This window comes from Aethalodelphis obliquidens, unplaced genomic scaffold, assembly GCF_003676395.1.
Source record: "Aethalodelphis obliquidens isolate GAN/ISIS:26980383/991018 unplaced genomic scaffold, ASM367639v1 scaffold10, whole genome shotgun sequence".
In the NCBI taxonomy this organism is placed as follows: domain Eukaryota; kingdom Metazoa; phylum Chordata; class Mammalia; order Artiodactyla; family Delphinidae; genus Aethalodelphis; species Aethalodelphis obliquidens.
Window position 1 is genome coordinate 46,067,506 of NW_020837954.1, and position 24,426 is coordinate 46,091,931.

The window sequence follows — 24,426 nt, forward strand, 5'->3', positions numbered from 1 at the left end:
AAAAATATATATATATATTTATTGACTTGGCCGCACCGCGTCTTAGTTGTGGCATGCGGGATCTATTTCCCTGACCAGGGATCGAACCCGGGCTTCCTGCATTGGGAGCACGGAGTCGTAACCACTGGACCACCAGGGAAGTCCCCAAACTGTTAACTAAAATACATACTATCACCTACATTGACAAAAAGACCAGGTTTGAATTTGGAATTTTTGCAGTCTTTGGAGCTCCTTACCAGAATGTGGTGGTGCAGGAAAACTGCATTATAAATAAATGCACCATGTTTTTCTTTTGTGATAGGATCAAGCAAAATAGAATACATCAGAATTGTGTATTTGCAGGGAGCAAACCTCTAGTGGTACTACAAATGGTGAATTTTTTTAAATTTTAATTTAATTAATTTATTTTTTGGCCATGCTGTGAAGCATGCAGGATCTTAGTTCCCCAACAAGGGATGAAACCTGTGCCTCCTGCAGTGGAAGCATGGAGTCTTAACCCCTGGACCGCCAGGGAAGTCCCTTGTGTATGTATATATCTTCCTCCTTCATTAAATAAATAGGAAAAATTTTATTATGATGTCTAATGAATTTAATGGGATTATTTCTGATTTTTTATATTGGGTCGGCCAAAAAGTTCATTCGGGTTTTTCCCATAAGATGGTACAAAAACCCGAACGAACTTTTTGGCCAACCCATACTTGACTATTCTTTAATTAATCTCAAAAGCCTAACCCCAAAGTTTGATATATGCCCACTTACATATATGCAGAGAGAACACCATGCCTTGTATAATATTTCTTATTTCACAAATAACTTACAATTTTAGCTACATATTATATTGTATTTTTGCTATTTAAGGAAAAAGAACCAACACATTATTTATTATCTTGTTTTTCATTACTTAAAAAATTGAATAAATCGATTGTGACGGGTCATATCATTTTAACTTTTAATTTGTAAGTCTCACCTGCACATGAATGTTTGTAGCAACTTTATTCATAATCATTAAAAACCAGAATCAACCTTCAGTAGGTGAAATGAAAAACAAAGTGTGGTATATCCATACAATGAAATATTGTTCACAGACAAGAAATAAGCTCTCAAGCCACAAGACTTGGGTGAACCTCCTTGAACATGTATCGCTAAGTGAAACAAGTTAGCCTGAAAAGGCTACATATGTATGATTATAATTATATGACATTCTAGAAAAGGCAGAACTACAGAGATAATAAGAAGATCACTGATTGTCAGTTGTTTGCGGGGAGGAAGAGAGGATGGAAAAGAGGAAGCACAGAAGATTTATAGTGTGGTTAAACTATTCTGCATGATACTGAAATGGTGGATACATGGCATTATGCATTTGTGAAAACCCGTAGAACTATACAGCACAAGAATGAAACTTAATGAATACAAATTAAAAAGAAAATCATTTAGGAGGTCAGGGAATCCCAGGAAAAACCCAGACTATGACAAGAGAATATAACCGTAACCTCAATTTAAATACATATTTTTGTTACAGACAGTGTTATGATGATGAAAAATGTTTTCAAGCATAAACATATAGTATATTAGAATAAAATTCTGTCTGGAAGTTATTTCAAAATGGAAATGTAAGCTTAAAAAAAGACATTAAATTTTCAACTTCAAAGAAGAGCTTGTTTATTTTATAATTTTTTTAAATGGATGATGGTAGGTATCGAACTGTTATAGATTTAGTTGGATGTTTAAAGTGATGTAACAGTTTTTTGTGGGGTTTTTTTGCGGTATGCGGGCCTCTCACTGCTGTGGCTTCTCCCATCGCGGAGCACAGGCTCCGGACGCGCAGGCTCAGCGGCCATGGCTCATGGGTCCAGCCGCTCTGCGGCATGTGGGATCTTCCCGGACCGGGGCACGAACCCGTGTCCCCTGCATCGGCAGGCGGACTCTCAACCACTGCGCCACAAGGGAAGCCTGATGTAACAGTTTTAATTTAAAATATCAATATATATAAATGCTGGACTATGTAGATGTTAGAAATTAGATGCTTTGTGTCTATTTAAACTTAAAAAAAATGTTTGATGCCAATGAAAAAAGGTGAAGAGGTGACGTAGCTTTTCACAATTCTTTTAGAGGGTCCATGAGCAAAAGAGTTGGAAGTTCAACATCCTAGACAGCATCTTACATGATGTTCTGCAGGACTTGGCAGACTTCTGTGAAGGGCCAAATATTAATAGTATATATTTTAGGCTTTGTGGGCCTGATGGCCTGTGTCAAAACTGCTCAGCTCTGCTATTGTAGTATGAGAGTAGCCACAGACAGTTTGTAATGAATGAGTGTGGTTGTATTCCAATAAAATTTATCTGTGGGCACTGAAATTTGAGTTTTGTACACATTTTATTTCAGAAAATATTATTCTTCTTTTGATTTTTTTCAACCATTTAAAAATATGAAAATCATTCTTAGTCCACAGGGTGTGTAAAAACAGAAGTCAGGCCAGATTTGACCTGAGAGTTATAATTTGTTGATCCCTAATTTACAGTAATTTGGTAAAATAGTTTTACAAATTAGTGAGTCAGTAGTCTCAAAGTTAGACTGTAATCTGTCTCACATTTGCCAAAGCAAAGTCCTATATCCTTGAGGTCTTAAGCAAAATTATTCACAAATGTATAAAGTTAAACATGAAAGTTCCTCTATTGCCAATAATGCCATTCCCCAGAGGCAACCTCTGACTTCAAATATTCAACTGTGCAGTCACACACACAAATACAACATATGTGGTTTTAAAGAAACTATATATAAATGTATATGGATTTTTTAAAAAAGGGACAACATATATGTTGTGCTGCAATTTGATTTTTCAGTTTACAATATATTTTCAACATCTTTCCTAGTCATTATTTTTAACAAGAATTCTTGAAACTTAGTCGACATTTGAGTCATTTCCAATTTTGAAATGATAAGCAATGAGCATCTGTATGTATCTCTGTCTCTATCTCTCTCTCTATCTCTATATCTATATATGTTTGTACACATGGATGAATATTTCTGTAGGATAGATTCCTAGAAGCAGTATTACTGGATCAAAGATATCCACATTTTTATGTTGATGGGGTCATCCAAAAGTTTATCCTAGGGTTTCTCAACCTTGGTACATTTAGGGCCGGATAATTCTTTGTTGTGGGGCTGTACTGCACATTGTAGGATGTTTAGCAGCATCTCTGGCCTCTACACATTAGATGCCAGTAGCATCTCCCCTGTTGTGACAATCAAAACTGTCTCTCGATATTGCCAAATGTCCCCTGGAAGGGAGGGGGGGCAAAATCATCTTGGGCTGAGAACCACTACCCTGGACACTTGTTTTTCTTTTTTCTTTAATTTCTTTTTCTCCCTATCCCCCTTTCAACAACTTATCATGTTATCCTTCCTTTAAAAAGGAAAAGTGCTTAAAGGAATTTGTGACTTAGTGTATATCACCCCTCTGTTATGGGATAAATTGTGTCTCCCAAAATTCATGTGTTGAAGTTCTAACCCCCAGTACCTCAGAATGTGACTGTATTTGAAGATAGGGTCTTTAAAGAGGTTATTAAGTTAAATGAGATTGTAAAAATGGACCCTAATCTAATATGACTGATGTTCTTATAAAAAGGAGAAATTTTAACACAGAATTGTACAGAGGGAAGACCACATAAAGATTGGGAGAAGGCAGTCATCCACAAGCTAAGGAGAGAGGCCCCAGAAAACAGCCCTGCCAACACCTTGATCTTGGACTTCTAGCCTCCAGAAATTGTTTTCTGAAAATAAACTTCTGTTGTTAAAGTCAGCCAGTCTGTGGTACTTTGTTATGGCAGCCCTGGCAAATTATTACACCTTCCCAGTGTATTTGAATTTTAAATAAAGAATGAATGAAAAAGGCAATGACTTATCCAAAGGTACAACTATCTAACAATGGGATTTGGTGGGGGAGATAACTTTTCTGAGAGGATTCAGATCATTCTATGTAGATTTAAACATGGGATTGGCTCTGGTCAACCTCTTTTCTACAGCAGCTTCTCTGATGAACAATTAGTAACTTCTGTAATCTCAATGTCAAATTTCTTTCATTAAACAAAGATAATATCAATTCAAAAAAATAAGAGCAAGGCAAGCAATGATTAGAGATCAGAAGAAATGAAATGAATTAGGGAGAGTGAAGTTTGTTGTTTAAAAAAACACTATATATGTTTTTCTTTTTTTTTTTTTGGCCGTGCCCCACAGCTTGCGGGTTCTGAGTTCCCCAACCAGGGATGGAACCCTTGCCCCTGCAGTGGAAGCACAGAGTCCTAACCACTGGACTGCTAGGGAATTCCAAAAAAAACACTATATTTTTAATTGCACAAATGATATGTACAATGTAGAAAACCCAGACCAGGCAAATATGCAAAGAAGAAGAAAATAAAAATCACCTGGAATCCCACCATCCAAAGACGATCACTGTTAAATATTGTGGCATAAAGACTCCCAAACTTTTTTCAGTAGTACGTATATATGGATGGATGTATAGATAGATAGAAATACACATACATATCGACACACACATATATATCTCCCAAATGGGATCCTACCATAATACTTATTTTGTCTGCTTTTTTTCTTATTCAATGATATATTGAGAACATTATTCCATGTCAGTAAATATATTTCTTTTTCTTTTTCTTTCTTTTTTTTGGCTGTGTTGGGTCTTCGTTGCTGTGCACGGGCTTTCTCTAGTTGCAGTGAGGAGCAGGGGCTACTCTTCGATGCGGTGCGCAGGCTTCTCCTTGCGGTGGCTTCTCTTGTTGTGGAGCACGGGCTCTAGGTGCGCAGGCTCAGTAGTTGTGGCTTGCGGGCTCTAGAGCGCTGGCTCAGTAGTTGTGGCGCTCGGGCTTAGTTGCCCTGTGGCATGTGGGATCTTCCTGGATAAGGGATCGAACCTGTGTCCCCTGCATTGGCAGGCGGATTCTTAACCACTGCACCGCCAGGGAAGTCCCAGTAAATATATTTCTGAAAATGGTTATTAATAGCTGCTTTTGTTGAACTAAGTAGAGCCACAGGAAAATGATGAAATTAAAAGTAAGTCAGTCTCCAAAAGGTGTCTCCCAGTCACAAGGGAAACTAGAAGACAGATAGCAACAACATTCTTTACTTGAGGAAATCACAAAATGTTGAAGAAAAAAAAGGATGAGGTCACAGGAAAGACTAAGAGGAGGAGATATTGTACAGGATGTGGAAAAGACAAATTTACAGCTCTCGTCTAGCTAAGCCCAGTGTTTCCCAGCTTTGCCAGCAGAGAAGCATAGCTCATCCCCCCAGTTCACTACAGGATGTGTCCACTGTCTATTGAAAACCGCTCCCTTTGAAAAAGCAATGAAACCTCCCAGTGCCATCCTTGACCTGCCCTCTGCAATATTTCCCTGGGGAATCTGATATCAGGGTCTGGCCAGCACACACAGCCTGTATGTCAATTAGGAAGAGGGCTCCCCCTCTGCTGGCCCTTCCTCCAGACACTGCAGCCCTAGAGTAGGGCACAGGACTTTCGAGGATAACATCGGTTGGTTTCAGACCCTACTCTGGCCCTTGGCCAGGTAACTTTGTGCAGAGCGATACCTCACACGATGGCCTTGTCTGAAACGGTCCCACTCACCCATTTAAACTTCCACAGGGCACAGGCAAAAATAGTCTTAATCTTCCCATCCCATGCTGTCATCCTGGCCAATTCAAGAACTTCTCTGACTCCCCCACTCCTAGTTTCTCTGAACTAGGCCAGAGGCACAAAAGCCATCATACAGCTCCTTGCTCCATAATAATAAATTATAGCTACAATTTTTTAAGTGTTTAGATCTGTACCAGATCCTGTGCTAAGTGCCTTGCATGCATTATTTTATGCTCACAATAAAACATTATTTTCTCCATACATCTATAAAGAAGTATGTTCAATGACTACTCCTACTTTACAGATGAGATTACCGAGATCTGAGAGAGTAACTTGACTGAGCTAATGCCACAGATAATGAGTAGCAGGGACTCAATTCTGGTTGGTCTGCTTCCCACAAACATTTCCTGTGCATCTTCTCTGTGAAGAGCAGTGTGCTAAAAGCAAGAGAAAGAGGCATAAGGAAGTCCTTTGCTCGAAGGAGTTTACAGTTTAGGAAGTTTAAGAAGGAATCTGATATATAATACACCAATACATGCACAATGTGCTAAAGCAATGTGAAAGGGCCAAAGTTCTCCTGTGACTAGGGAGATGGGAGAGCCTTTGGGGAGGAGATGGAATGTGAAATGGGCTTTAATAAGGGTACTTATTTTTATTTAAGATTTTTTTGATGTGGACCTTTTTTTTTTTTTTTTTCCTCCGTACGCGGGCCTCTCACTGTTGTGGCCTCTCCCGTTGCAGAGCACAGGCTCTGGACGCGCAGGCTCAGCGGCCATGGCTCATGGGCCCAGCCGCTCTGCGGCATGTGGGATCTTCCCGGACTGGGGCACGAACCCGTGTCCCCTGCATCGGCAGGCGGACTCTCAAGCACTGCGCCACCAGGGAAGCCCCATTTTTTTTTTTTAATCACAAACATTTATTACTTTCCCCAAAGCAGTTTGAAAAACATTTGGGAGGTAATGTAGAAGGCCCACTAGGTAGAATTAAAAGGCTTCTTTCTTTCCTTTTTTTTTTGAAATATAGTTGATTTAAAAGGTTGTGCTAGTTTCTGGCGTACAGCAAAGTGATTCTGATATATACATATTCTTTTTCAGATTCTTTTCCATTATAGGTTATCACAGGTATTGAATATAATTCCCTGTGCTAAACAGTAGGACTTTGGTGTTTATCTATTTTATATACAGTAATGTGTATATTAATCTTTTTTTTTTGCAGTATGCAGGCCTCTCACCGTTGTAGCCTCTCCCGTTGCGGAGCACAGGCTCCAGACGCCCAGGCTCAGCGGCCATGGCTCACGGGCCTAGCCGCTCCACGGCATGTGGGATCCTCCCAGATCGGGGCATGAACCCACGTCCCCCGCACCGGCAGGCAGACCCCCAACCACTATGCCACCAGGGAAGCCCCTGCATATTAATCTTAATCTTAATCTCAAGATCCTAATTTATCCCTCTTCTCCCCTTTCCCCTTTGGTAACCATGTTTGTTTTCTATGTCTGTGAGTCTATTTCTGTTTTGTAAATAAGTTCCTTTGTATCATTTTTTTTAGATTCCACATAAAAGTGATATATGATCTTTGTCTGACTTACTTCACTTAGTATGATAATCTCTAGGTCCATCCATGTTGCTCCAAATGGCATAATTTCATTCTTTTTTATGGTATATATATATATATACACCACATATTCTTTATCCATTCGTTTTTGGACACTTAGGTTGCTTCCATGTCTTGGCTATTGTAAATAGTGCTGCTATGAACATTGGGGTGAATGTGTCTTTTCGAAATAGAGTTTTTGTCTTTTCTGGATATATGCCCAGGAGTGGGATTCCTGGATCATATGGTAGCTCTATTTTTAGTTTTTTAAGGACCCTCCATACTGTTCTCCATAGTGGCTGCACCAACTTATAGTCCCTCCTACAGTGTAGGAGGGTTCCCTTTTCTCCACACCCTCTCCAGCATTTATTATTCGTAGACTTTTTGATGATGGCCATTCTGACTGGTGTGAGGTGATACCTCATTGCAGTTTTGATTTGCATTTCTCTAATAATTAGTGATGTTGAACACCTGTTCATGTGCCTTTTGGCCATCTGTATGTCTTCTTTGGAGAAATATCTATTTAGGTATTCTGCCCATTTTTTTTTAAAGATTTATTTATTTTTATTTATTTATTTTGGCTGCGCTGGGTCTTAGCTGCAGCACACGGGATCTTCGTTGCAGCATGTAGGATCTTTTAGTTGCAGCATGTGGACTTCTTAGTTGTGGCATGCATGTGGGATCTAGTTCCCCGACCAGAGATCGAACACAGGCCCCCTGCATTGGAGTGCTGAGTCTTACCCACTGGATGACTAAGGAAGTCCCTCTGCCCATTTTTTGATTGGGTTTTTTGTTTTTCTAATATTTAGCTGTATGAGCTGTTTGTATATTTTGGAAATTAAGCCCTTGTTGGTCACATTACAAATATTTTCTCTCATTACGTAGGTTGTCTTTTTGTTTTGTTTATGGTCTCCTTTGCTGTGCAAAAGCTTATACGTTTGATGAGGTCAAAAGGCTTCTTTCTTGAACTGAAGTTTCTCTCCTATTCTTGATCAAGTCTCTTGTTCTGAGTTCCAGAGAATATGGCAGGGGAAACCAGCAACATTGTTTCTCATCAAGGCCCAGTATAAACCCACATGTTGAGCTGCCTGTAGAGTTTGCAATTTCTTTTTTTTTTTCTCTTAATCATTATTAGAGTATAGTTGCTTTACAGTGTTGTGTTAGTTTTTACTGCACAGCAAAGTGAATCACCTATATGTATACATATATCCCCTCTTTTTTGGATTTCCTTCCACTTTAGGTCACCACAGAGCATTGAGTAGAGTTCCCTGTGCTATACAGTAGGTTCTCATTAGTTACCTAATTTATACATAGTATCAATAGTGTATATATGTCAATCCCAATCTCCCAGTTCATCCCAACCCCCCCCCATTGCCCCCTTGGTATCCATAGGTTTGTTCTCTATGCCTGTGTCTCTATTTCTGCTTTGTAAACAAGATCGTCTATACCAATTTTTTCAGATTCCACATATATGTGTTAATATACGATATTTGAGTGTTCCCTGGGAAGGCAAAATTGCCCCCACTTGAGGACCACTGTAATAGACCATGTGAGAAATTAAAAGTGTAGATGTGACACCTGGGTAGGGGTAAAATCGAAATGCTTTCTCAAGGGTTTGGATAGGAATGTGAGGAAGAAGATTGAGAGATCAAACAGAAACACAGAAAAGGCCCTAGAGGCCATGTAGTCTAACCTGCTCATAATTGCTTGCAAGGTTGTAAACTCTTTGGGAGGAAGTTTGGTAAAACCTATAATAATCACAAAAATTATCTTGCCCTATAATAATCACAGAAATTAAATTGACCCATCAATTCCATTCCTGGTAATCTATCATAAATGTTTCAAATGAAGACAAGTAATCTTTATGTATAAAGCAACAATAGTTACATGGGGACAGTGACCATGTTCTCAACAATTGCACCCTCATGCCTACCACAGTGCCTGTTAATGAGAGGCCCAGATTTAAGAAGTCGATTTAAGGTTCAGAGGAGGTGAGTTTGAAGATTCTGGAGAGAGAAGTTGTAGCTAATAAAACAAAATCCCAGAGTGGGTGTGAAGGGCAGTTATCAAGAATACAGAATGGCCCCGGGGGCTTACCTGGTGGCGCAGTGGTTGAGAGTCCGCCTGCTGTTGCAGGGGACACGGGTTCGTGCCCCTGTCCAGGAGGATCCCACATTCCGCGGAGTGGCTGGGCCCGTGAGCCATGGCCGCTGAGCCTGCGCGTCCGGAGCCTGTGCTCCGCAACGGAAAGGGCCACAACAGTGAGAGGCCCTCTTACCGCAAAAAAAAAAAAAAAAAAAAAGAATGGCCCCGATTCCCCTGAGGAGGCGCAGGTCGGCCCCCTCCCCACCCCTGCCGCCCGAGTGAACTGGATTGACGAGGGACCAAAGTTCCCCTGGACCAAGACGCTGCGCGCAGCTCTTCCTAAACAGCATGGGCAGCTTGGAGAGAACACGTGGGACTCAGAGTTGGTCTCCCGCAGCAGCTCGGGGACACAGGAAATTTTTTGGATGGACGCTCAACTGCCACCAAAAACAGTGAGGATATCGCTCACCTCTGCATCTCCGGTGTCTAGAAGAGCGCCTGGCATATGGTCACCTCTCAAGACCTTCTGAAGTAGGATAACACTAGACGTGGACTCTAAAAAGAATCGTAGGCAGCCTGTATATATAGTGACGCTCCTCTGAGTCACTTTGACTGGAGAAACTTGGGTCACTTGGTTAAGCACAAGCCAATCATTGTGGCCAGGCCTTCCACAGTCTGGGAGCATTCACTGTGTTCTGCAGCACTTCTGGAGACCAAGTGAAGTCCCAGCACAGGATGAGGAAGTTCTTCAAAGGAAATTCAGTGTCTTTCGTCGCGGGGGCGGGGGTGGATGGCCGGGATGGATGCTGGGCAGGTAGAGTCAGCATATGTTCACTGAATATGGAATTATTAAGTCAGAAAATATTCCTTTCCAGTTTAATTAAGAAGTAGCCTTGGAGATGAACTTCAAGTTTGAGCTGGATTAAACTAGCAAAGATGAAGGGAAGAAAAAGGAAAGTGTGCATTTCCTTGCAGGTTGATCGTGTCCTCTGAAACGTGTCCCATGAAGGCAGGTGATAGTCTGTTTCGTTGTCTTGTCTATGATTGTTACTCCGATGCCATCGCAATGTCTGTCACTTACTAGTCAGTAAACATTTGTTAAATTAAAAAAATAAAATAAAAAAAGAATAAAAGTAGAAAAGTCTGTAGCTTCATTTTCAGAGAGAGAGCAATGACTGAAAATTTGTAATGGAGAGGGGAGGAAGGGAAGTTAGGCGGAGGAATTTAGGGCTTCAATCAGTCTGTAAAGAGACCCAGGTGGATCGAAATTTGAACCTAGAACTTTGCCTGAGGGCATTCCTTGAAACCAAGAATTGTGCGCTTTCTCATGCAAAGCTGCTGGGGAACGTGTTTTTCAGAAACGGGGACCTCCCGAGGAACACTGCAATTTGCAGACACTAGAAGGAAAAAGTTCAGTAGCTAACTTTCTTTCTCCTGGAGTCCTTGGCAACTTGATTTGTAAACTGCCCCCTAAATATGGAATTCGTGTTAATTTGGCAGGGACTCCGCCGCTCTAGCGGGAAGCCATGCATTGAATTAACATTTTCTAAAGGGGCCAGCCGGAGGCGCCGGCGGAAGAATGGTGGGCGGGGACAACCCAGAGGCGGCTGGAGGCCCACCCCTTTCCCAGAGTACACTGCGGAAGCCGACTGCCTGAGCCGGTTTCTCGCCATCTCCCGCTGGGCTCGGGAGAGGGTAGGACCATGGACGGGCTCCGGGCTAGCGCTGGGCTGCCGAGGCGCGGGCGGTTGAGGCGCCGGCGCCAGCCACAGCCACATAGCGGGTCGGTCCTGGCCCTGCCCCTGAGGCCCAGGAAGATCCGAAGGCAGCTGAGGAGAAGTGTCGCCTCCCGGATGGCCGCACTGAGGGCCCAGGCGCTGCCGAGCGAGGACTCGGAGGACTCGAGGGTGGAGTCGATGGTCGACGATCGCAGGGACCCGCTGGCTGGAGGGGCGGCGGCCCTCTCGGATGTGACCCGGCGGGAGCCGTACGGCCACCTCGGGCCCGCGGAGCTGTTAGAGGCCTCGCCCGCGTCCCGATCCCTGCAGACTCCCCGCGCCCTGGTGGAGGCGCAGACCCCATCGGCGCGCTTGGTGGAGGCGCAGACCCCGCCGGCGCGCCTGGTGGAGGCATCCGCCCTGCCGGCACGCCTGGTGCAGGCCTCGGGCCCCCCGCCGCGCTTGGTGGAGCCCTCGGCCGTGCTGTGCTCTGCCCAGCACTTGGCGGCCGCCCCGCCGTCCGTGGCTCCAGCGACGCTGTCGGGGCCGCAGGGGGAAAGCGCGGGTGGGGAGCTGCCCTGGGACTCCCCGCTGCAGCGCGTCTTGGCTGAGCTGAACCGCATCCCCAGCAGCCGGCGGCGGGCGGCGCGCCTCTTCGAGTGGCTCATCGCGCCCATGCCGCCCGACCATTTCTACCGGCGCCTATGGGAGCGCGAGGCTGTGCTGGTGCGGCGGCAGGACCACACCTACTACCAGGGTCTTTTCTCTACCGCCGATCTGGACTCAATGCTGCGCGACGAGGAGGTGCAGTTTGGGCAGCACCTGGACGCCGCGCGCTACATCAGTGGGCGGCGCGAGACCCTGAACCCACCCGGCCGCGCCCTGCCCGCCGCCGCGTGGTCCCTGTACAGGGCCGGCTGCTCCCTGCGCCTCCTCTGTCCGCAGGCTTTCTCCACCACCGTGTGGCAGTTTTTGGCTGTGCTCCAGGAGCAGTTTGGAAGCATGGCAGGCTCCAACGTTTACCTCACGCCCCCCAACTCGCAGGGCTTTGCCCCCCACTACGACGATATCGAGGCTTTTGTGCTGCAGCTGGAAGGTAGGAAACTCTGGCGGGTCTACCGACCGCGGGTTCCGACCGAGGAACTAGCCCTGACATCCAGCCCCAACTTCAGTCAGGACGACCTAGGAGAGCCGGTGCTGCAGACGGTGCTGGAACCTGGAGATTTGCTCTATTTTCCCAGAGGCTTCATTCACCAAGCCGAATGCCAGGATGGAGTGCACTCTCTGCACCTGACCTTGTCCACATACCAGCGCAATACCTGGGGCGACTTCCTGGAGGCCGTACTGCCTCTGGCAGTGCAGGCTGCAATGGAGGAAAATGTGGAGTTTCGTAGGGGACTGCCCCGAGACTTTATGGATTACATGGGGGCCCAGCATTCGGAGTCTAAGGATCCGCGAAGAACTGCTTTCATGGAGAAAGTGCGGGTCTTGGTTGCCCGCTTGGGACACTTTGCCCCTGTCGATGCTGTGGCTGACCAGAGAGCCAAAGACTTCATCCACGATTCTCTGCCCCCAGTGTTGACTGAGAGGGAGAGGGCACTAAGCGTTTATGGGCTCCCAATTCGGTGGGAGGCTGGGGAACCCGTAAACGTGGGGGCCCAATTGACAACAGAAACAGAAGTGCACATGCTTCAGGATGGTATAGCTCGGCTGGTGGGTGAGGGAGGCCATTTGTTTCTCTATTATACAGTGGAAAACTCCCGAGTTTATCATCTGGAAGAGCCCAAGTGCTTGGAGATATACCCCCAGCAAGCTGATGCCATGGAACTCCTGCTCCGCTCCTACCCAGAGTTTGTGAGGGTAGCGGACTTGCCGTGCGACAGTGTGGAGGACCAGCTTTCCCTGGCGACCATGTTATATGACAAGGGGCTGCTGCTCACCAAGATGCCTCTAACCTGAACTAGTTACTCCTTGATTGCCAGAAACAAGACAGTAGTGATTCTCTCCTACCACCACCACTTTTTTTGGGGGGAAAATTCGTTCTTACCTTAATAACCATGACTGTGCTTACATTTACCTTTATGACTGCTTCAATGTCACACAACTCAGACGGTCTTCTAGGAAACACCACCTCATCTAGGCACAAAAGTAAAAGCAGAAGTTGGAGGTGGAAGAAGGAGCTTGTTCTGAAGTAACCCTGATTCCTGATCGTTTGAGAGTACCAACTTCATCATCACCCTCAGGCTTCCGTGTACTGTGTGGCATTTGCTGTGTTACTCTGCTTGAGACATTAGAAGTTTTTATTTGGAATTTGCATCCTTCATTTGAGTTCTCTTTCATCAGTTTGGGGGGAGGGTTGGGGTCAGTATCCTGTTTGTTACTGTGAGTCTGTGTGAAAGTTAGAAAAGTTATTAAAATGCCAGAGAATGTTTTCCTTTTTCTAGGGCTAGATTCTTATGTGGCATGGTCTGAAGAAACGTGGGAGGAGGGAGGTCGATAGGGAAAATCAACAGCTGAGGTGAAAGGTAACTTGGGACGGTTGTAGGATTGGGGCCAATTCTGCAACTTTGGGGGTAATTGATTCATTTTAATCATGTTACTCGAACCCCAAACAGCACAATCCTATTAGAAAAGTTTTGAGTATATTATGTTTTTAAAAGTGTATTAGGGTTTTGCTCAGTGCTTGCTTGCATCAGTGGCTGGCACTGCTCCCAAAGAGACAGAATGTCACCTAGTTGTGCTGTCATAGGCCTCAGTCAGCCAACTTGTAGCAAGCTGGCCATGAGGGAAGGCTGGTGTTCAAGTTACTTTCCACTCTCATTTTTTTCTGGCAGTTGGAAGAAACTTCCCCAAATCTGGCAAGTGAATATTCTCATGGTTGGTGGAAAAGAGCCTGGTGTACCAGAGAGAGCACTGGACTTGGAAGCAGAAGACCTGGGTTTGGGGTGGTGGCTGGTGGGCAGCTGGCTGAATGACCTGAGGCTGCTGCTGCGCCTGGGCACACTGATTTTGTAAGTATGTTTTGGTACAGCTTGATGTCTACACCTCATCATTTAGGTTGTATCTGGAACTTTTAAGATCCTTTCACCGTAACTGATAGGTTGAGTTATGTAAAGCTGAGAACTTTATGAAATCGTTTTTTTTTTAAAGTTGCAAAAGCGTAGATGTACGTATAATCTCACTTTCCAGAGGTAATATTACTATTCAAGGTTAAGCTTCAAGGATTTTTCTGAGTGCTTAACCAGACGTACACACGGCAGTTTTTTGTTTTGTTTTTCTAAGGCGTCCATTTTTTGACCTAACTTTCAAATTGGTTCAGATAGAATTACATCATTCTTTTTTTAAGGGGCAGATAGCAAATCAGAGCCTGGGGGAGGGGGACAAGGAAACGATAACAGAAGGACTGAGAGGATGGTGGCCAAGAAGAAAAGAAAGTGTCCTTTCCTGGCTCTCATCCTACAGGGCTCACAACTAAGTCCCCAAACATCCAGTCATGAAAAAGGCTTGTTAAAGGAGTCAAGGCATAGGACTCACCCCTAGAAAACTTACCCTGAAAAGTTTCTTGGAGAAAAGTATGGAATTTCAGTGGTTTTTGCCCTTGTTTGGGTTGCATGTAAACACGTTTTGCTTCCTCCTTCACTTTTCCTATGACTGTCTCAATCTTGAATATTTTCTGTATCAACAGTTCCTTTTGGCTTAGTGTTTGAATCTGAATCAGAACAAATGTTGAAAAAAACAACTATACTAGGCTGTAAATCATCAAAAAGCGTTAATAAAGTAGCATTGCATCATGCTTATTAGTATTAGGTGGTATGTAAATGCCTGAGAACATTGTTCTCTGGTGATATTGGTTGGACATTTTTCACATCTGTTATTGAAAAATTTACTTTAGCTTTTTGGACATGATGAAAGGAATCTGCTAAGAAATGCTTGCTTGATGTGAAATTGGTTTTGTGAATCATATGAAGAATCTTTTGCCTTTTTTTTTTTTTTTTTTTTTTGCGGTACGCGGGCCTCTCACCACCGTGGCCCCTCCCGCTGCAGAGCAACAGGCTCCGGACGTGCAGGCTCAGCGGCCACACGGGCGCAGCCGCTCCGCGGCATGTGGGACCCCCCCAGACCGGGGCACGAACCCGTGTCCCCTGCATCGGCAGGCGGACCCCCAACTACTGCGCCACCAGGGAAGCCCTCTTTTGCCTTTTTAAAGTCCTTTTCCCTCGATTTTTCATCTCCTCTAACAGCTTTGAAAAATTAGAACCACCTGTTCAGCTAGAGTTCCTTTGGTGAAAGAGCCCAGATTAGGAATTAAGGAAAGTTTAGAAGGAAAAAGAAAATCTAGGGACCTCCCTGGTGGCGCAGTGGTTAAGAATCCACCTGCCAATGCAGGGGACATGGGTTTGAGACCTGGTCCGGGAAGATCCCACATGCCACGGAGCAACTAAGCCCGTGCGCCACAACTACTGAGCCTGTGCTCTAGAGCCGGCGAGCCACAACTACGGAAGCCCGTGTGCCTAGAGCCCATGCTCCTCAACAAGAGAAGCCACCGCAGTGAGAAGCCCGTGCGCCGCAACGAAGAGTAGCCCCCACTTGCAGCAACTAGAGAAAGCCTTGCGCAGCAACGAAGAACTAACACAGCCCCCAAAAATTAATTAATTAAAAAAAAAATCTAGGGGGCCTATTCCAGTCCCTCATTCCTTCTTTATGCCTATCTGCAAAAAAGAAAGAACTTGAGTTTAGAGGATGGTGGGGGAAAAAAGGGAAGGAAAGGAAACAATATTTCAGAAACAGCTGATTTTGAGGGCTACTTGACAGGCCTAAGGGGATTTTTGCTTTGTTTTACTTTTTACTAGTAGGATTTTATAATCCTATCTTGCACAGATGTATTTTGTATCTTCAAGTGAGATATTGTATCTGGGGCTGTAGAAAGTATTTCTGTGTTGGGGAAGAGGGTACGTACATGCTTAGGGGGAAAAAGGGGTCTGAGGAACCCTTGAGAGCCCTGAATTTTTTCTTGAAAACATAGCTTGTACTTATCTACCCTGTTCTTGATCTTCTGAAGCATTTCTTGGTTTCCTTCATTTTCTAAGTTGAGTATCTTCATTGCATGGTGAATTTCTCTGAAAGGTAAGAAGGACTTCTTAGGCTGTTCTTCCTATCCTTAAAGCATGGAGGTGGAAAATACAGGACTTGGAATCAGACAAGAATCCTAAGTTCCAATCCTAACTGCAGTTTTGCTGAGCTTTATTTGCAAAAATTGTATGATGCTTAGCTTGTAGGGGTGTTCTGTAGTTTTTGAAATGATATACTTGAAGGTACTAGTAGATATTATTTATTGAACACCTTTATGACAGGTACTAACATGTTATCTCATTACTCATCACCACAGACCCATAAGGCAGAGTGCCGTCTGCGTTTGATACATGAAAAAATGGGCTCAGAGAATTTAAGTAACTTACCCAGACTCACAGAGCTAGCACATGTCTGAGCTGGGGTTCAAATCCTGGTCTTTTTGACGCTAAAGCCTATCGTCACTAAGTAGGCACTTGATAAATGTTAGTTGAATAAAAAAACCCACCTGGGATGATGAACAAGTATGTAAACTACATGAGCTTGACTTTTAATCTAATTCAGGCCAGTTTTTCTGTTACCCACTTGCTAAGTAGATGAATGGCCCAGGTGAGCCTGTGCTTTTTACAGCCATTAAGCAGCCTGGAAAGGCAGGCACATACTCTGTTAACAAGGTTGGGAGAGTTGGCAGTAAAAGAGGTCACGGCAGGAACCAGAGGGTTAGTGCTTACTTTAGAACAGCATCATGGTTCTCTAGGAGCAGCATGTCTAGGAAGGTGTCCCTGACTCGGTCTCCTTGAAGTTTGAGGGCTAGGATGCTACGGCAAGCCTCTAGTCGTACACCTGGTGATTCTTCATAGTGTATAGCCCAGAGCAGGGAGTCTATCAGTTGGGGATTCACGTGGCCAATTTGTCCCAAAGCTGCAGAGATTAGAGGGCAGCGTGTTCCACTGTCACTTAAGATTGAGCTTGCTATATCCTAGCATCCAGAAATGGCCTTATTAATAAATAACAATAATAAGGTGTAGGCAAGCACTTGCAATTATTTAATTTGCAATTAAATATTGCAAATACTAAACTAAGTATTTTGTCTTTACCTTCCCTTTTAGATGACAATTACCATTAGAATTTTAGGAATGGGTTAGAATAGGACATTATCCCCAGAGAATTCCCAGAAAGGGGGGGGGGTATTCCACGCCATCCTTGTCCATTAGGATGTGAGAATATACTAATTTACCTATTTATCTAGGAATGAGATATGGGATAGATAACTCAGAAGACCAACCTAGTCAAGGCAGGGTAATGGGGAAAGAAGGCACAATTACTTCACAGCTTAACCCAGGGCAGATTCTTAAAGGGACCTGCCAGACTGTCAGAGAGAAACAATGCCAAAAATCCCTAAAAAGAAACTCTAGGAAATTTGAGGGCAGGATTTTAGGTTTGTAGCAGTCTTGAATCTGGTCTGACTTTTACAGAGTCCTATGGTTGAAACCTCCAGAGAAAGCAAGTATATCCAACAGTGGATACCTACTTGGAACTCATACCTAACTCTGTTGGCAGGGATTGTCCTTTCAGCCCTTTGCCTTAAAGCGTTTGACATAGACCTAGACGCCTTAACTAAAAATTAAAAAGAACAAGAAAATAATCTTTAATTTCTCAGGCAAGGAACTTCTGAGAAGCTGTGATTATCCCCTCCCTTACACTCTACTCTCTTCCGAAAGAGGTTCTGGGGATCATCTATACTAAAATACGGGAAGGTTGAGGAGCTGGGGCCACTCCTGTAATACCTCGAATGGCAAAGGCCTTGATTTTCCAGCAGGGATCTCTCTGTGTGAGATTCAGAAGGCATTCAAGGACCTGGGATGGATAAAAGGCAGTGCTGAGTGGAGAGAATCAGAGCAAGAATGAACCAGAGACAGGGACCCCTCTTGTCTAAATGTGCTTTAACTGGAAAAGTGGCCCTCTATCAAATCTAGTGAAAAAATGAGCTGGAGCCAGAAGTACTGGCTTAGGCGCAGAGTGCTCTTATCTCCTGTCTGTAGATTGATTTTCCCAGCTCACAGATCTATGGCCATATAGGCTTCTTTTGAATACCTCCATCAGGTTTTCCACTAATAACTAGGGATTATAACTCGATTCACTGGAGTCGATCCCTAAGCCTATCAGCACCCATGTAATGAGAAGCTAGTTAACTGAGGTGAGAACAGGATTCAGGGGTGTGCTCTAAAGTGAAGTCTAGGCTGGCTTGGAGCTAAGTGTGGTCCAAACTGTTGGTGTGGCCTATATATCTCCTCACCTTCCTGGTTCTGATCTCTCATTCTGTGTCCCCACAGAATGGTGAGTATGCTATGTACGAATGAAGCACAGGGTAATGCCCTCTTGGGTTGATCAGGTAAGATGGGTACATGTCTCCTTGACTCACCATATTATCGTGGATCTGCAGGGCACCAGCAGCCAAACAAGCTGCCTGCCGAACTGCCGTGAAGTCATCAGAGAAGCAGTTCAGAAAGCTTGGGAGAAGCTTGGCGGTCATGAGCTTGAGCCCACGAATCAGGGAGAGGGCTTCCACACGCTCCTGGGAGTTTCCTTGACCCAGCTTGACTCTGTAAGGCACAGGTGCTTTTATTTTCCCTCCTTAAACTTTTGGTCCCTCGCCCTATGCCCACCCCCAGTGCCCTCAGGATAAAATCCAACTTCTGTAGGCTCTCCATTATCCATTCCCACCCTTTGCTACTTAGCCTTATGCACATTAATTTAAGTTTCACCAGGTAGAGAGACCTCAACTGTTTTATTTACTTGAATCCCTATTACCTAGAGTATGCTAGGCGCTAAACTATGTTGAATGACTGAATAAAGGAAACTTTAAACATGGATCTCTTGCTACAGTCAAGTTCTCTTCCCCACTGCCCTCACATGTGCCATGTTCATTGCTGTATTTGGCTCCCAGTGTGGAAGGTCTTACCTTCTCTCTGCCTACGTAGTCTTACCCATCCTTCATGAAACTTGACTTTGCTAGGCATTTGTGTATCTTGCCTGTATAATCAGAATCATGGCATACATTTGAACTCTCAAACATCTAAAACAGTGCCTAACACCTAGCGGGCATTCAATTAATGATTCTTCCCTTAGCTACATTGTTAGTGTCTGTAGGGGCTGTTAATGTTTTATTTTATTAAAAACAAAAAAATTCTGCAATGGGATCTATACAATGCTGAGCAGACAGAGCAGCTTAACAAATGCTGGCTGGCTGGAGCCCAGGCTCCCTGGACACTTTTAAGAATAAAAAAGCTTCTTTCTCCATGTTGACAAGGTCTTACCTGATTGTGTCATGCACCTCTTTCCCAAGGTTCATTTGCCCCAGAGCTTGGGCAGCTGCTTGTCTCACTTTCTTATTCCAGTCACCCAACATCAGCTGGATCAACTTATGTTTCACATCCTACACAGAGGTGTAATAATTAGCTACCATTTATTACCAAGTCAATTTTGTACTTGGCACTGTGCTAATAAGTATTTCTACCCGTCACGTAATCCTCCCAAACAATCCCATAAGGCAGATATTACCATTTATAGGCGACAGAATGGAGGCTTAGATTTCTTGCCCAAGGTTAACCTGCTGAGTGCTGGAGCCAGGACTCAGACCCAGGCCTGTTTTTGAAGCTTATGCTTTATTTATTCATAAATTTATTTTATTTATTTGTTTATTTATGGCTGTGCTGGGTCTTCGTAGCTGCATGCGGGCTTCAGTAGTTGTGGCTCATGGGCTCTAGAGTGCAGGCTCAGTAGTTGTCGTGCACAGGCTTAGTTGCTCCTCAGCATGTGCGATATTCCCAGACCAGGAACTCGAACCCATGTCCCCTGCATTGGCAGGTGGATTCTTACCCACTGCGCCACCAGGGAAGCCCAAAGCTCACGCTTTAAACTACTGTATTATATCTGTACTTGAGACTCTTAAAATTTGAAAGTGATACATTAGTAGGGTGACCAACTCATTCCAATTTGCCTGGGACTTTTCCTGGGTTTAGTACTGGACAAGCTAGGACAGTTGGCCACCCTATGTGTTAGTACATCTCTCAAAGGGAAAGGGACGAAGATTACTAGTTGGTGATTATGTAATGTGCCCAAAGCTATTCTCCCTGCCTGAAACATCTCGCTTTTCCACCCCTATCTGATACCTGATGTTTTCCTGTTCTTTTAGGATTGAACTCAAAAAGCATCTCCTCAGTGAACTCTCCTCTGCCTTCTGTAAGCAATAGGAAATCCCCATAATACTTTACAGCTACTTCTGTTATCTTTGCATCCCCAGTGGTAGCATGCTGCCCAGCATGTAGGATGTGGTCAGAAACTGCTTGCTTACTGAATGAGTGAAAGGACTGATGGACATATTGCTTAACCCCAGCAGTCTGATGTGAAGTTCTCATCTTTACCCCGTCCCCTGCTTGCTCTGCATGGCTTTTTACTTTCAGTTGGCCATCCTGAGTAACAAGTGCTGAGGAGGTGAATGTGCAAATTAATCAAATGTTGTTAAAATGGTGTTGTTAAATTCAGGTTCTGATTGAATTGACCAGAGGTGAGATTTTTCACTTCCAGCAAACTCCCGGGTGATACCTATGCTGCTGGTCCAAGACTTTAGCAGCAGGGTACTACTATGGCAGTCAAGGCAGAATTAACCCAGACTAGAATTATACTGATTACACTGAATGGCCAGGTTTTGTGCTTCCCACATCAAAATGTGAGGGTCAAGATAGAGGGTGCTCTCTTCTCGTGGGAATGGCAGTGTTCTGGGCCATTTTGGAGTTACTTAGTGTTATAAGGAAAAGATAGTGGCACATAGGAAGAAGGGAAAAATCCCATTTGGACAGCTGAAGTTGATTTTAAAATAATGGCAAGAAGGAGGTCAGGTGAAAGCCTAAATGATGGTCAGGGTTTCCCGTGCCTGGAAGTCTTTTTTTCAGTTCTGTCCCAAGTCTTGCTCAGCTGACCCACACTCCTTCTTTCACAGAACTTTAACTGATGGGTTCAGCCCACACTAATCTCTCTCTGAAAAGTTTTGAGTACATTACATTTATCACTTGTTCTTGAATCATTTGTGTATGTTAGTCTTGTTACTCTAACTCTAATGTCAGGTTTTTGAAAGTAGGGACAGTATTGACTGATACTTATAAAAATACCTTGATGTGGAGGCAATGTCAAATTACTATAAAAGTTTCTAAACTTTTCTCTTTTTTTTTTCTTGCTTACTTCATTGTAGGTAGGTTACAAACAGTTTGTGGACTGCCACCAGGCTGAGAAGCAGTGTCTTAAGTAATAGAACGATATGCTGGCATTTGAAGAGAATTCTGGGTTAGGAGTAAGAGGTAGCAGTATGGGAACAGAGATCTGTGTGGCAAGAATGGGATACTAGATAGCAGCAAAAAGTGGAAGAGCTCCCTAGCTCAGTTTTGCTTAGACTTTCTGTCCTGGAAACACAGGAGGAGAAGGCTTACCACATTGACATTTCCACCAATCTGGGAGAGAGCTCGGCAGGCTACAATCCGGTCTTTCCATTGATGGCTATTCAGCTCCACGGCAAGCATGGTATGTATCAGGGTCTGAGGAAATGGAAGACGTGTATGGATATCCAAGATCACTTTAAGAGATGATGGGGCCTTGAAGAAGTTATATCCTAACCTGGCATCCAGCATAGTTAATGTCACAAACACATGAGATGCCCGTTGCTAGCAAAGGAGAGTGGGTTTACAATGGGGCACTCTTCCATCCAAGCCAACTGATTTCTGGGGAACAATATACAGATTTAGTAATTTGAACAGAAAATTCCTAGGACCTTCTCTTCTTAATTTAACTATCTTTCCCCCTAAAATGATTTGTATATGCCTCCATCTGTGAGTTTCACATTTCTACTGGAAGTAAACAGAATTGTAGGTGTGTAGTTTTCAGTGGTAAACTTCTAGCAGAAGCAAATTCTGCATATCACAACTTTCCTTGCCTACACAGTTAGAAGCCATCTGCAGCCTACTTTTCTCACCTTTCTCAGCTAGCTGTTGTCACTCTTCCTTGTATACACGCCGGTTCACCCACACTTAGTCCAGTTTTACCTGTGCTTGAGATGATCCCTATCCAACCACCTGCATTTTCAGTTCCTTACATGCACCGACCTCAAAGACCCAATTGTTCCCCCCAAACTTGGTTTCTTTCTCTGACCCCGTAATGGACACATACTGTCTTCGCACTTAGACGGCTCAAGAGCATACAAGACTGTTGCTCAGTGTCCTCATTCTTCTTGTTAAACAGCTGATGGAGGATCCTCGTAATCACGGGGTAAGTGGCAGCACCTTCCAGAGCCAGGCACTGAGCTGCAGCCCAGCTGTCCACGCTATTACCTGCCACAGTGGGGTGAAAAAGGAGTCCAGAATGGCGATCTCTTCTCCCCACAGAGAGAGCAGCCTTTGGGTTGGTACACAAGGCTGCTACCTGCCTGATATTTCACTTCCCTCTGCCCCCTGTCTCGAAATTCAATCCCTTATTTAAATCATATTTAAATGGATTGTATCAAGGTTCTAAATATAGACTGAAAATCTTAACCTGCAAAGTCAAATCCTAATATGTTTTTGTTAGGTAACAGCAGGAAGGCACTTCCGGCCTGGGTGAGAGATACAGTTGTCCCTCTCACTAGAGATTGGGAAGTCTGGGGTGGAGGCTTTCTTAAGACAGATGAATTAAATCGTTGAGTATCTCCGTGCCGAAGGCCAAACTGGTCAGCCAGTTGTCCTCCACCCCTGCCGCCACGCAAGGAGCAGGTACATCTTTCAGACAGAGCATTTGGGCACCTTGGGCCTATCATCTGACAGAACCTTTCTGCTTGTATTACTCCAGCAATGCTTGTGGACAATGCCTGTAAGTTCATGTGCAAAAATGGAAGCAAGATGTGTTCAAGTAGTGATTTAAAATATTTTTAGAACGTATTCTTTAATATTACATTATCTTTTCAATTGAAAATCTGGTTTATGAAAGGGGACATGGTTTCTGTTCAAATGCACTTATGAAACGTTTAGCCCAGGTACCACTAGGTGGCAGTGTACCTATTTTGTAAAGTACCTGGGAAGAACAAATCTCTTGAGTATCTAAATGGAAGCCCAGACCCAATACAGTAGACATCATAGAGCATGATGGTGGAGAGGAAAGGATTAGGAAAAGCTGATGGTGAAGTGTCCTCTCTTTACCCCATATTTCCAGGTCAAAAGTAACAAGGAGTTACTCACCTTTCAAAAGGGCAGTCTGCATGATTTCCCGGGCAAGAAGATTATCTGACTGCATGGCATATTGGCATACTGCTGCTGCCATCCGCACACTGGCGTTCTTGTCACAAAGAGCAGCCTTTAGGGGGGCCTGTAGAACCTCTGGCAAGTCCTGGATAGGTGGAGCTTTGACGGTTTCCTTGTCTGTGATCAAAAGAAAGCCAGTAAGAGGGTGCTAGCTAGCCCCTTTGCTTTCCTCTGAAACAGAACTTTTTCCTGTAGTCACATGGTGGCCAACCTCAGTCTCAGTTGCACATGCTTACTGCTTCTTAATATAATTAGAGTTTAGCTGAGCCCCTACAATGGGCAGGATTTTAAGGCTGACTTTTGTGCTGGGTATTCCTGTTCCCAATCCTTTATCATCTGGCCTCTACAGAGCTATATTCAAGCCAAAGGAGAATGTTTCCAGCTAGGCTATGGTGACCATCACCATTAGTTTTAGTGATGAAAATCAACCTATTTAAATATTTTTGTATTTTTAATAATAATAGCAAATATATTTAGGTAGTGCTTTGCTGCTTATATGGTGTTTCATATTCATTATCTCATTCAGTCTTCTAACCCTCATTGAAGTAGGCAAGGCAGGTATGACTGCAGAGCTCACCTGAAATATGTGTATTGCAGGAGTCCTTTCAGGTTTAACTACACAGTCTCACAAGACTATCATAGGCCACGCATGGCACTAATCTTTGGAAGGAAATAGGATGGAAGCATAGTTTGCCAACAGGACAGCATCAGGCGTTCCTTTTGGCAAGAGTTCTTGAGGTGGTTTGTCTAGCATTCCATGGAGCCTTCTGGGGACAGTTCAGGAGCATGGAATCGATCCCCAGGTATGTGTCTTATGTTCCACCAGAGTTATTATCTCTTTTATAGAACAACTCCATAGATATAATTCCAAGGTCCTCAAAGGGCATGCTTTGACAAGTTACAGCATTCATGGGAGCCCAAAGGATGGTGCCTCCTTCAGGCGTGTATATTTCACTTACAGTTCTTCCCAGTCCAGATGTAATTTATCAGTCAGCGTTCA

The 24,426-nt window shown here is 44.1% G+C and overlaps 2 protein-coding genes across 2 annotated transcripts in view; one reads left to right on the forward strand and one right to left on the reverse strand.

Moving 5' to 3' along the window:
• Window positions 1-24,426, reverse strand: part of LOC113622945 (protein numb homolog) — a 235,092-nt gene that overhangs the window by 201,242 nt on the left and 9,424 nt on the right. Inside the window, exons 6-15 of the mRNA XM_027111716.1 lie at window positions 23,364-23,543; window positions 22,324-22,484; window positions 21,591-21,695; window positions 19,425-19,543; window positions 18,530-18,710; window positions 17,895-17,964; window positions 16,839-17,028; window positions 16,079-16,157; window positions 14,590-14,749; window positions 13,118-13,176 (exon numbers count right to left, since the gene is read on the reverse strand). Of these exons, the coding sequence (XP_026967517.1) occupies window positions 13,118-13,176; window positions 14,590-14,749; window positions 16,079-16,157; window positions 16,839-17,028; window positions 17,895-17,964; window positions 18,530-18,710; window positions 19,425-19,543; window positions 21,591-21,695; window positions 22,324-22,484; window positions 23,364-23,543 (1,304 nt within the window). The remainder of the gene's footprint in view (window positions 1-13,117; window positions 13,177-14,589; window positions 14,750-16,078; window positions 16,158-16,838; window positions 17,029-17,894; window positions 17,965-18,529; window positions 18,711-19,424; window positions 19,544-21,590; window positions 21,696-22,323; window positions 22,485-23,363; window positions 23,544-24,426) is intronic.
• RIOX1 (ribosomal oxygenase 1) lies at window positions 9,574-19,413 on the forward strand. Its single transcript, XM_027111705.1, has 2 exons — window positions 9,574-14,051; window positions 18,551-19,413. The coding sequence occupies exon 1, from the start codon at window positions 11,026-11,028 to the stop codon at window positions 12,997-12,999; it is 1,974 nt and encodes a 657-aa protein (XP_026967506.1). The 5' UTR covers window positions 9,574-11,025; the 3' UTR covers window positions 13,000-14,051; window positions 18,551-19,413.